Raw genomic sequence first — 12,805 nt, 5'->3', positions numbered from 1 at the left:
CATTAAAAAGTTGTAAATATATTTTAACTGAGAGCTGTTTTTAAAAGTGTTAACCTCCACTAGTGATGAATGTTGAAACCTTCAAAAACAAGTTGAGTGTACACTTTTCAAAGATAAGGGAGCCCATTCATCTGCTTGCCCGCCGTTGTACGTGAGGTGAAAAGCTAAAAACCCTGAGATTCATGATTGCTATTCTCCTTTTAAGATGAAGAAAATTCTGTTTTGCACAAATCTGGAGGTTGAAAATGCCTTGGTACCAGTGAAATACAGCTATTGTTTGAGACCATGACTAGGCACAGTTAGGTGATCTCTAAATAACTTGCCAAGAAAAACTTTGCAAGTTAGGTCCTGAAAACGTGAATACTCAACAGGGAGTGAGAGAAGAAAATGGAGCACTAGGGAACATTTGCTTGATGGGCTGCTTTGCTGAGCAATGCACAGATGTACTCAGCACAATGCTTTTTTTTAAGCTTCGCATTTTCTTATTTTTGTGCAGAGAATTACAGAATTTGAACCTGGAAGTGACAAATGCATGGATAGCTGTTATACTTCCAGACTTGAAAGTCAGTACAGTCTTCTGGCAAAATTTTGACAGGAAAGCTTTTGAATAATGTGCAAACTACAAGGCTTATCTCAAGCTTTTTCTTTTTCTAGTGTTGGTGTATGAGGTCCATGTGTACACGGGTGCTAAACTTGGTGCTGAAACAGATGCTAATGTTTATATCAACCTCATTGGGACAAGAGGAGATACCGGCAAGAGGAAGCTCCATAGATCTAAGAATAATAATGTAAAATTTCGACATGGACAGGTGAAGTAAAAACAATGCTACTTCTGATCAATGAGTAAATTATGGCTAGCAAACTGTTTCTTCAGCAAGTGTAAATATCTTTTTTTTTACAAGTTTTATTCAAGTAGTTTGCCATTTTCCCATCTATTTTCTTCAAAATTACTTACAGAATTACATAATATGAATAATTTTTATCTGCTGGATCAATCATTTACTGAGACCATTCCACAGTAGAATTTGAGTACTCTTGGTTATTTATATTGCATATATAGATAAAATGGTAACAATAACATTTTTGTTCTCCTGAACAGATCACTGTGAATTTTAGAATCAAGTTCTAAATCCTTATTCCCAAGTATGTTTTCCAGTCTTGGTGAGGCAGATAGGGCTAGAAAATGTAGTACAGAGATGACCAAATAATTCTTTGCAACTGATCCTTGTGTCATGCCAAAGGAATCAAGTGCTATCTCTGTAGAGTAATTTTAAAGTATTATTCACCTTAGAAAGCTTTAAAAGTTCCTCACTGACTGGCCAGGACCAATATAAGACACCTATATTCATTTTGAAAAATAAAGAAGAGAAAAAACCCCACTATTCCTACTGTTATAGTCAAAGCAATAGCTGTGTTCAAGACCTTTATCATTTTCCTTGTATGGTTCCACAGATGGATATTTTCTGCATAAAGGCTGTCTCACTGGGAGACTTGGAGAAAGTTCTGATTAGCCATGATGGAGCTGGTCCAGGTAGGGTTTAACTTCCTAGAGACCAATCTGTTTTCAAGTCCTTTTTAAACACAATGCACTTCATTTATGTTGCATCCTTCATAAAAAATGTGACAGAAGGTCTTGCAGTGATAAAAAGTCTTCCTGCAGACTGGTCACTGTGATGGGATGGTGAAAAACAGCAGTAATGGACAGCAAGAAGGGCATGGGTTTAATGTCAAATATTGTCATTCCACTCTTTGTTTTCAAGTTTACTTGTAAGAAAGCACTATTTACTTGCATATAGAAAACTCATGAAAGCATTGCTCACACAGGTAAAACAATCCTTCATTAGACAAAGAGTGAAGACTGGCCAGAAGAGAATTAAAGATATTCAGCACTTGCTTTACTACCAAACAAATTTTGAGTAGCTATACCATAATGTCCTTGCTGCTTTGGGCAATGGTAGAAGATTTGGTTATTTATTTAATCTGTGCAAGTCAATATGGAGCTGCTCCAGTGAGTGGCATTGCATTCAGCTTGTAGGTTTTTCAGAAAAAAAAGAGATAATTTTGTGATGAGATGAATTTTTGGTACAGGTCCTTGAGGTGTGCATCTCTGGAATGATGTAAATGAGGAGAAAGCTAGCATTTAAAAGCACTGAATATGTAAATACTGCAAATATGTTTGCAGATTAAGTGGCTATGAAGAAGCCAAGTGAAGAGAAGGACTTTTAACGTAGTTCAGGGCCACAATGATACTAGATGAGAAAAGAACTTTTACCCTACTCTGTTCTGAAATGGCCTCAAGCAACACCCATCTTGCTGACTGTCTGTACTGTCTAAGGCTCTGAGCAGACTTGTGATTATTACAGAAGTAGGTTTATTAGTGCGGCCTTGGTATGGGATATAAACTTGATTCTTGTATCATTGTAGTTTTCTAGAGTTTGCTGTCCTCAGCAATATGGATGATTGTGTATCTGAGAGTTTCACACCCTAGTAGACCAAGACGTAACACAGAAGGCAGTGTGGTGGAGCCTACCTTCAGTCTATCCCCTGGACACCATACCATGCTCTTCCCTCATCTCTCCTTTAATAGAAAGCATTGTCATATCACAGCATCAGCATTACAAGTCTGCAACCAGACTCAGCTATCTTAAGCTGTTCTTTGACAATGGATTTCAAAATCTGTGGTTTTGGAGGATTGTCTAAACAGGACAATGGATTGAATTCTATGTATAAAAAAATTGATGCCTTGGTCATTAAGGTGATTTTTCATTGTAGTCAGCACAGACAGATCTCACAGACCTCTTTTGAACTATATCCAAAACTAGCCCCACATAAGCCTGGCCTGAGGTGACCAGCGGGGTTGAGAGCTGGAAAAGGATAGTGAGTCAGGAGAGAGGACCTCTAGAGACCCAATCTTTTGTGGGTTGAGAGGGAGGAAAGAGTGTTCCTTTAGAGGTGGGGCTGCCCTTTTTTCTAATCATATCACTTGCCTGAGTGATAGGGCAGAAGGTCTTTAGTTTTGCTTTGGAGACTGTCTTGAAAGGGTCATGGAACATATGCTTTCTTTGGGGCTCCTAGACTGCCGGGCATAGATCTTCTCCCACAACCACTGTGAATAAGGAAAGAAAAGGAATTTTGTCCTAGACAGCAGGGTTTTGGCATTGGTCAGGTGTGAGTCACTAGATGATGTGTCTTATCTGCTGAAGGAACCTTCTCCTCCACAGAAACCTTCCATACATACCCATATATTTACACAAGCAGTGCCTTTCATCTTTTTTGGTCTATTTCAAAGTGACCTGCCAGATTGCTGGTGAATCTTGAGGTGCATCTGAGGTATAGGAGGGTGACAGAAGAAGCTTGAAATGTCCGAATGTGCCCTGGGCCTGAAGTCTTGAAGGGGGAATACCATTCTGCTCCATGCACTGCCTGGGCAAGCCCTCCCTATGGGACAGAGAGTGCTGCCTTCTGGGGCCTTCCAGACTCAGATGCAGCCAGGGAGGCAGAGCATGAGAATAAATAGGACAGTTCTGACCAAACACCCCTCATGCTGTTTTGCTACAATGTGCTGATAAATAGTTGTATGAGTCAGACAAAACCTCATAAGCAATATGACAAGTTGTGAGTGGTGCAGACACAGTGAGAGCAGGGTATTTGAAAAGGGCTTTGCAGGAGAACTGTACGTGTCACTAGGATGGTTACTGGAAGTGATCTAAGAGATCAGCATGGATGTGGCAGTGGTTACTGCTGTTAGGGAGAGGATGAATTCAGTAGCCTGACAGAAGTGAGGCTGCACAGCTCCATGCCTGCTGGTCCCACTAGTAGCAAGGCTGGGTATGTCTTCCCAGTAGGCACACACATAAACACATTTATAAAACACGTATATGTATGCACATGGCCTGCCATGCAGATCAACACAGACAGGAACTCAGCACTCACACAAACAGCACCAATGGCATTATCCTGTCACCCTCTGTAGCTGATCAGAATGGCAGTCCATCAATGGCAAATATATGCATACTTACACAGTATGGATGTATAAGGCTTCCAGTAGCTGACACTCAGTCTATGCAGTCGTTGACCCTGTATCCTTGGATCCTTAGTTTTCCCAGCTACTGGCATCTAGACATACAAAGCCTCTCCAAGGCTGCAGCCCCACTCCATTTGCAAATGAGATCAGTAGTCTTAATGATGTGTTAATTAATACTCTTATATATGCAATAACAGCTTCACTCACAGAGGACCAAAGTCTCCAGCTTTCACACAGATCTCAGTTAACTGCGTAAACATATTTGTCCCAACATCCTGATCACAAGGAATCAAAAGATATAGGCTGGGATGTGAATGGTGTTGGCAGTTCACAGATGTACGCATATACTTTTCTCCAAGGAAAAAACCCCACCCCTCTTAAAATTCAAACAGAGCAAGGCAGAGAAGAATTAACATTGTACCTCTTGTGAGAGACACAGAATAATAAAGCTTTCATTCTGTTAATATATCTTATCTGTTTAGCTGAGCTCTGTCTTAATATGACCTGTGTTTCTGCTGGAAAAAGATAATCTGGGCTTTTTTCTTTAAATTTATTTAAAAAAAATGCATTATTTCACATGATAAACTTCCGTCATTTCAACACAGGCAATGGATGGTTCCTGGATAAGATTGTCATCAAACATAAAGAAGGCAAGGAAGCTCAGGAGGTTGTATTTCCTTGTAATAGGTATGCCATTCATGGAGAAAAAGAATTTGTTACACTGCCAGCAACCTAAGGAAAAAATTGCAGAACAGCCGTGTGCACACAACCTATATATATGAGCAATGCCTGAGTTTCTCAACATACAAGGGATGGAAAATTTTACTGTTGAAGACAAAGAACAAAGTTGCTGTATTGGTATAGAAGGGAGTCATAACCTAATGCCCAAACCCAAATGTTGCATAGGTGAAAAGGTGCATTGATCTTTCTTTTATCTAAGTTATACAGAGACCACATGAAAATATATAAGCTTTCAGTTCTCGATCTTTTAAAAAGTATTATGTGGAAAGATCTAGCTGTACTGATTTTGGTCAGTTTCTCTTTCTCAGTCACTGAAAACCTTATATACCTCCTGGAAATCTTTGGAGAGACCTTTAACTTTTCTCCTAAAAGGTAGTTACAGTATTTCCTTTCATTTAGTAAAACCGTACTTGTCTGTCTTACTAGGTCTAGAATTTTGCTGCCATGGGCAAAATTGGAAAATGTTCAACTCTCTCAGTTCTAATGATTACTAAACAGCCTATTTTTCAAAATTTTTTATTACCTGAGGCAACTGCAACCTGAAATTTTAGCAGTCATTGAGTTGAATCATATAACTATAACAGAAAAAAAACCATAAAATAAGCCAATAGATGAAAGTAAGGATTTGTGTGTGTTATTTCTATATTAGTATATTTAATACAATAGAAATAGTTCAAAGAATTGTAATTTAGATCCAGCTAACTATATTCTGTAGTATGTAGTTTCCGGAATCCATGAGTTTGGGTTACATGGCTGAAATAGTTTCCATGTTATTTTGGGAACTGTGCCTTAAAGTCTTGAAAATCTTTAGGGGTTCAGTAATGACAGCTCTCCTCCTCTAGGAATCCTACCTGTTAACAAAAAAACAGGGTTTCAGTTTGCAAGGTTCCTGGAAATGACTAGCTAAGAACCATTTACTCCTCTCAGAACCGTTCAGATGATCAGGTTTTTGGTTTAGTTTTTCTTTTTGGCTGTTAGGCTTTTTAATTGGTTTGGTATGCATTAAAGATAGTTATTGGAAGAGTAGATGAATGAGACAATTGTTTCTTTAATTACAAGGAGATTTTATGAGACTTCTCTAAAGGGAGGGATACTGAATGAAGACACTTGGGCTCTCTATAAAACTGCCTTGTAAAAAAAAAAAATTAAGCTCTTAGAAAAAGATTAGAGACATAGAGACATTATATATCGAACTAGAGGAGTCCTGTCATGGCTTGCCTGCAGTGTAAGTGTGTTGCCAATGTGTCAAAGTTTACGTTCTATTTTTAGGAACTGCTAGTGATCTTTCTTCTGTTTCTTAGAAGGGAATGAGAAGATGGCTCACAAAAGTTAATCAAGCTATTTATTGCAACAATAGTTGAAATACAGTGGAGTTTAGACTTCATACATATGAGATTTATTCATAGAGTTGTTATATACAAGAAGTGAAATATGTTATGGACCCTTGGGTTTAAACAAATGCTACATCAACACGGAGCCAACAGAATAGAAGTTGATAGTGAGCATGTATTTATTTACTCTTAAGTGACATTGTTAAAGGCTGCAAAGTGTTATTATATCAGCCAGGTGGATCAGCTGAAGGAGTATGGTTTTGTGTTTGTAGTGAAATGATATTGTAGGAAAGATCCTTAAATTCATCAGTATAAAATAAAAGGAAGGTAAAAAGAGAAGTTCAGTTCATTCTGCAGATCTACAGAAGCTTTAGAAAGTTCCAGACCTACAGGGGTTATATATCATTTCAAGTACAATGAATATACCTAACTACTGCAGGTTATATAACCCCCCCAAATGTACAGTTGAGTCTCTGATCCTGTAAATACTTAGTGTTTCATATAATGTACTTCACATAGTACTATAGTACTTCATATAGCTACTATGAAAATTCCTATTTGCTTGGAGCAGAGTGAGCCAAATTCTCCTAATATGAATAAGGCCAACTATGATGAATGTATAAAACAAAATTCGATCTAGGAAGTAGTTTCGAGGCATAATTTGATAAAAAAGTATAAAAAAAGTGTTGGAGAGAGAAGGTCACGGTCAGATTACTTGTCATATACTGATAATTGTTACTAATATTATTTTTGGTTTTGCAATGGAAGGTGGTTAGATGAATATCAAGATGATGGGAGAACTGAGAGGGAGCTTACTGCCAAAAGTAAGTATTTTGTTAAAGAAAATTTGTGTTATAACAATATAGTATATACTTAGTGCCTAGTTATTACTGAAGAACCCTTCTGAATAAGACCGTAGCTTAAGAAGAAAAGTGGTAATAAAGCTTATTCCCATATTTTTTTTCTCTTCATATTTTAGAGGATGGCAATTCAAAGAAGGCATTCCTTAAAGGTAAGAGTTACTTTCTACACCATTGTTTTTGCTGTTTGAATTTAACCTGCAAATCAGTGTTAAGTGACAAGTATGTGGGCAAGTGACCTCATTGTATATGTTAACTATCAAATGTGAGAGAAAATGAAGACAGATTGGCTGGCAGTGGTCTACAGAAAGGACTAGGCCTTTATAAGTAATTCAGACAAACATGCTGCTCATAAACCATTTCTGATTTTCTTTGTATTTCTACTAGTCTGTCCTGAAATCAGCCAGGAATTCCTCTGTGAAGAGATTCAAGTGTTGTTTTGTTTATCCCAGTGTCACTGTCATTTAATACATGGGGACAGATCCCCTAGCAAACATCATCAAGTTGAAAAATGTGTTGTGAAGTGTCAGTAGAAGCATTTTCAGGTCAAAATCTATCAGGGTATTCCCAAAGTAGCCAGAAATAATGCACGCTTAAACTCCTAATCTGTTAGTGAATATAAATGTAGTATATGCATTCAGTTGACTAAATCTGCTTGAATCATTAGTAAAAAGATTTTAATAAAAAACTAGCCACCCAGCTGTCTAATTTTATACCTACAAAGACAGCCCCATCACTATAATATGCTAGTACCTCCCAAGTGTTTAAAATTTGAGATATCATCCCTGTGTTTCTCCCTAAGCAGAAAAGAGAAACAGATTGACACAAATATCTTTATGAACATTTAGCTGTAAATGCATATTCTGTGTAACTGTGTCTGGGAACTATATGGGAGAAACTAAAGCAAAAAAAGTAACATTTACATTTGGCTGTGGAAACAGTGACTTGCCTTCTGTAGGATGAGTCCTGATCTCTTGATCTAGTTTCAGTTTCAGTGAATATTAAATTATTTGTATTCAATCAAACAGTTTAGTCAACAGCTTTATTGTTCCATGGCAACATAACTTTGACAAAAGGAGACTGATTAACTCAGGTAAGTAAAGGCTTTCCCACAGAGAAATTTGATTTTCCCAAGAGTGACTTGGAACTGGATTCTGCATTCTGCTAAGTGCACAGTTCAGAGATGCAGCCATAATATCTGTTTCACCTTATGTTCAGAAAATAGTATCTATTTTACTACTATTCTAGGGTTTTTTCCAGTGCAGCTTCATTCTTTATTGTGCTATAATAAGCAGGCACAGATGCACAGACTGCTGAGAGCCTGTGCGTGTCAAGAGCGGTTAGACACCATATATTGATCATGAGGAGAAAGGAGTGGCTTATTCTTAATCAGTTTGTGGAATGTCACACTGTCAAGATGTCCAGGAGGACCCAAAGAGTGTGTGCTGATTTCTTAGGTTGAGATCAGACATTCCGAATAATGATGATATAAAGGAGAAGAACATTTTTAGGAACTATTCTGCCAATTAGCTATGCATCAGCTTAGCTTGAATTGCTCTTTAGCCATCTTTTCTTTACCCAGGGCCTCATTCCAGTGAGGAACTGAGATAGGTGAGAGCTCGTGCTTTTATGCCTTATGTGAAAAAGATGATGAGCAGGACTGATCTCAGGATTGTTCACAGTTTGATTTGTGATGTTGTTCTTGTTATCTCATAGACCTTGCATGTGAAAAGATTGAGGTTTATAGGAGGGTAACAATCAGAAGAGGTTTGGAATGGTGTCTTGTACTCAGTTCTGTGTCAAACCACCATGACACAGTACCAGGATCAGAGCTCATTAAGAGAAAATTCCAGAGATGCAGAGTCTTGGAAGAAAAAGTAATTGCCTTAAATTCTCCCAGCAACTGTAGCAGTGAAGATTTCACATGGTAGAGCAGATAGTAGCGATAAGGAGTCCCACTCACAGTGGAAGTGAAAACTTTCCATGTAATGAACATTTACTAATTAAGAGGCAAGCAGCAGTGTTGATGTTAGGGAGCCAATGTTTTATGCATTCATGTGGTCATATTCTATACAAACTGCACTCTGCAAGTGGGCTTCAGGGAAAGTCATAAAAAGTTGATTGGCATAATTCAGTGGTGTTTGGCAATTTTCAGAACAAGATCAATGTGCTTAGGTAAGGTCTATAACAAGAGTTACAAAACAAAACAGTAAGTCACTCTGAAGGTCAGAAATCTCGTTCTCTTTGGCTGAAGCTAGTAAGATGTTCAACCACCTAGCCGAAGAAAAGAGTTTGAAAGTCATCATTACTAAGCAGGTTACCTGAGGGTTCTCAGTCCTTCTTCAGCCAGGCTGGCATTATGCCAGCTTTAATGAAGCATAAATTCCAGATCCCTGTGAACACTGCTGCTGGCTATGGATTCTGCCAAAATTCAGTACGCCCATATCAAGCTTTCCAACAACCTTTGTACATCTGTAGATTAGGAGAGGCTCTGGCAATCAAGCATGGGAACAGATTTGTCTATATTGTCTTGATTCCACCTTGAATGTTTGATGCAAGAGAAACAGACAAAAGGGATTGCCTTGGTAAGGAAGGTGGATAGCTGTTTTCAGCTCTCAAATGTTGAAGTTGTTTTGAGGGAGAACGGGACTTTACATCGCAGTCTAAATGTTTCCTACATTTTCCTTTCCTGCCTCAAAATAGGTGGAGTATAGTCATAGCACACAGTAAAAGTTTTTCTCTCAGAGCAAGGAGACAAGACATGGTATATTCCAATGTTGTCCACACTGCAGTCAGTTAGAAGGAGCTGGATTCCTGTAATGTGGTTCCTGTAGGGTGCTCTTGTGTATTGTGAGCTTTTATGGGCGGTGCATAAAATAACAGTTCAACACTGATGAATGGATTTCAGTTAATAACTATTTCTAGGTTGGCTCTTTTTGTGTTGTGCAAGGTTTTTGATATTAAGGCATATAGAAAATCCATAATAAAAGAGAAAATATGCAGTAAATTCTCCCATTACTTCCTTTGTTTTTAAATTATTCCCTCCCTTGCTAGTATTTGCTAATGGGGTAAGAATAATTACAGAATTCCCAAATTGTAAATGGATTGGTCCTGCTTCTAAAAAGCAACGGCAGTATATATTGCCAGGTGGAGGCTGAATTTCCTATGAAAATAAAATAAGCAGACTGAGTGCTCTGCCTCAAGGCCACAAAAATTTCTACAGTCTCTGGGAAGTAAGCAACCTGCTCCGACATCTAGCAAAGTGTGAATGACATTCTAGGTCTTAAGACCAAAAACCACCAGAGTAAACCAACTGGAATGTTGTATTGTAAAAACAATGGTGGCAATCCTTTAAAAACATATAAATTGTTCGCATTTTAAAAACAGAAAAAAAAGCCTTCCTTTTTCAGTTTTCTGAATTATATCACAAAATGTTGACTTTATGTTTTACCTTGCCCAGTTTGCTATGTGCAGAAGTCATTGCAGGTTTGATTTTCACAGTTTTGATGCAAGCATCTTTCAAGTTCCAAACTAGTGGTTAAAAGACTTTCTGGAAGAAAAAGGGCCCCTGCTTCTAATGTATCTCTGGATACATCCCTGTAATGTGAAATCAAATCCTTGGTTATATTATTTTAGAAAAGAAAGAATTCTCAATTTTTATTCACAGAAGTCTGTTTTCCCCCCACCATTCATTTTAGCAGTCATCATACGGATGTCTCAATGAAAATGGCTATAGCTTTATACATAAGCTAAAAGTACAACAATACACTAACACACTAGTTACTCTGAAAGGAAGCTAAGGCAGTTCAGTAGTATCAGGGGAAAAGTCTCCTTTTTAATGTGGCCACACATATGAAACACAGAAGATGACCTACTCAAGCCCAGCTATCTGGTTTTCAGAACTTACTGAGGACTTCAGAGAATCTTGAAAAGTGATATAGAAATTACTGAATGCAATAGGTATTTGGCCTCAGTCTCCTGTCTGGTGTAGCCACCCTTACCAAGTAGGTGTCTAAGTGAATATAATACTAGACAAAACATTTTTTTCTTATTCTGTCATGAGCAGGTTAAATGAATTTGCTGAACTGACAGAAAATGCAGTCAGTCTGGGTTAGTTCAGTTACCAAATTGTAGAAGCATTAGAAGTAAATGTAGGAGAACAAACAGTCACAGATGCTAAGAGGCCTTAAATCTGTTAACCACTGATTTATTTCCCGGAAAACTCCCAACTGGTGTCTTAGCCTTTCTTCTGAAGTAATGATTAAATACACAATCATAGATATTAATTAAAATAAATCACCTTGCCTGAAATACCTTGACTAAACATGCTGCCTTTTTGAGCAAGGAACAGGCAGTTATGCATCCGTGTTTTCTCTTAACTTGAGGCTTGCTCTCTCCTGAAGCAGAGGGATATTACAGAGAGAAAAAAAGCTCACCTGGGAAACACAGTAATGCAAAATTATCTTAATTTCCCCTCTGCTGTGTTCCTGGGACAGCCTTCAAAATGGGTCATGGTTGGAGAGGATAAGAGGTTCAGGGCTATGTTGGGAGTCTTTGTAAAAATTTGAATCCGCTCATAAACCCTCAGAGTGCTCAGGAACAGAAGCTCAAATGATGCTTGACTTCACCAAGTGTGACACCCTGAAGGGTACCACATGCCAACCTGGCACAAGGAGATAGAATTCAAGGCTGGCACATATATCAAACAACAAAAGTTCCTCATTAGGCAAAGTGTGGATCTTCCACATACTACATCTGACTCATTCCTGGAAATGACCTCAAAAAAGAGTTCAGATGGAGGGATCCTTTCAGCTAGTGTGTTACTCAGCAGACTGACTGTGAGATGTGTATTTGCCTGCTGTTTCGTAGCTGAGCCCAGAAGAGTCAGGGAACAGTCAGATGTAATGCCGAAAAAGCTTCTATAACAAGGGGGAAACCAGAATTAGCTAAAGAAAACAATGTGAAAAACAGGGGAAATATCATAAATCAAGAAAACCAGGTCAGGTTTTCATCCAATCTCCATGTCCAAGCAGGTGGAGGAGAAAAAAAAGTATGAAAAAAGTACAGAGTACCGTAAGAAAAAGAATCACATCCAATATAATTCTGAATGAAACTTTTCTAAAATTTGTTTTGTCAGCACATTGCATTGTAGGCTTACACACAATTATGAAATAGTTCTCCTTTATATTAATCCCATTAGCAAATCATCGTTTTATCACAGTACTGGTCACAGTCTAAACATAGGCTTTTGATTTCCTTCCACTGTTAAGTTCCCTTTGTCATGCAGGATCAAGTGTCTTTTCTACAAAAAATTCATTTGAATTCAGGGGAAGATTCACATTCAAGCAAAGTAACTTTCTAATCTATACTGTTCATCTAAGACACAGTATTTTTTCCACACCTGGAATGATTTTCTGTAGCTTCTTGGTTGCATTCCGGACTTCAAACGTTGTTTTGAGTACCAGTCACCTGCCAAAAAGAATCTCTGAAAGGCCCAAGCTATGAGCTGAGATCAGTGCAAACGCTTCTTTGGAATTCCCTAAATTTTGGATTAAATTCTAACGAATGAGCTGATCTGACAAAGGAGCAGACTCAACATGGCAAATTAGGTTAGAAAAATGTGAGAAAATAGGTTTAAGTTTCATTGTTTAACTAGTTGTGTATTAGCCAGCAGTTCTTACAAATGGATCACATACGTGTCTTTCAAAATGTTAGTTTTCTTTTTCGTGTTCCATGTGAAGACTTTAAGAATGGAAATTTAATAAATTAATTACTGCAATTAAAGCAACTATTTCGTTGTAAAGAACGCAAAAACCTAGCCAAATATTCCTTTTCCTCCTTCCTTGGTA

The 12,805-nt window shown here is 38.0% G+C and overlaps 1 protein-coding gene across 1 annotated transcript in view; it reads left to right on the top strand.

Annotated features, from left to right (window-relative positions):
- The window catches only part of LOC132316765 (lipoxygenase homology domain-containing protein 1-like), a 151,967-nt gene that overhangs the window by 52,772 nt on the left and 86,390 nt on the right, over positions 1 to 12,805 (top strand). Inside the window, exons 12-16 of the mRNA XM_059815620.1 lie at positions 655 to 809; positions 1,453 to 1,531; positions 4,630 to 4,711; positions 6,865 to 6,920; positions 7,076 to 7,108. Coding sequence (XP_059671603.1) covers positions 655 to 809; positions 1,453 to 1,531; positions 4,630 to 4,711; positions 6,865 to 6,920; positions 7,076 to 7,108 — 405 coding nt within the window. The remainder of the gene's footprint in view (positions 1 to 654; positions 810 to 1,452; positions 1,532 to 4,629; positions 4,712 to 6,864; positions 6,921 to 7,075; positions 7,109 to 12,805) is intronic.

The sequence above is a fragment of the Gavia stellata genome, chromosome 3 (assembly GCF_030936135.1).
Source record: "Gavia stellata isolate bGavSte3 chromosome 3, bGavSte3.hap2, whole genome shotgun sequence".
In the NCBI taxonomy this organism is placed as follows: Eukaryota; Metazoa; Chordata; class Aves; order Gaviiformes; family Gaviidae; genus Gavia; species Gavia stellata.
Note: the sequence above shows the minus strand (reverse complement) of the source record. Positions and strands in the feature narration are given on the sequence as shown.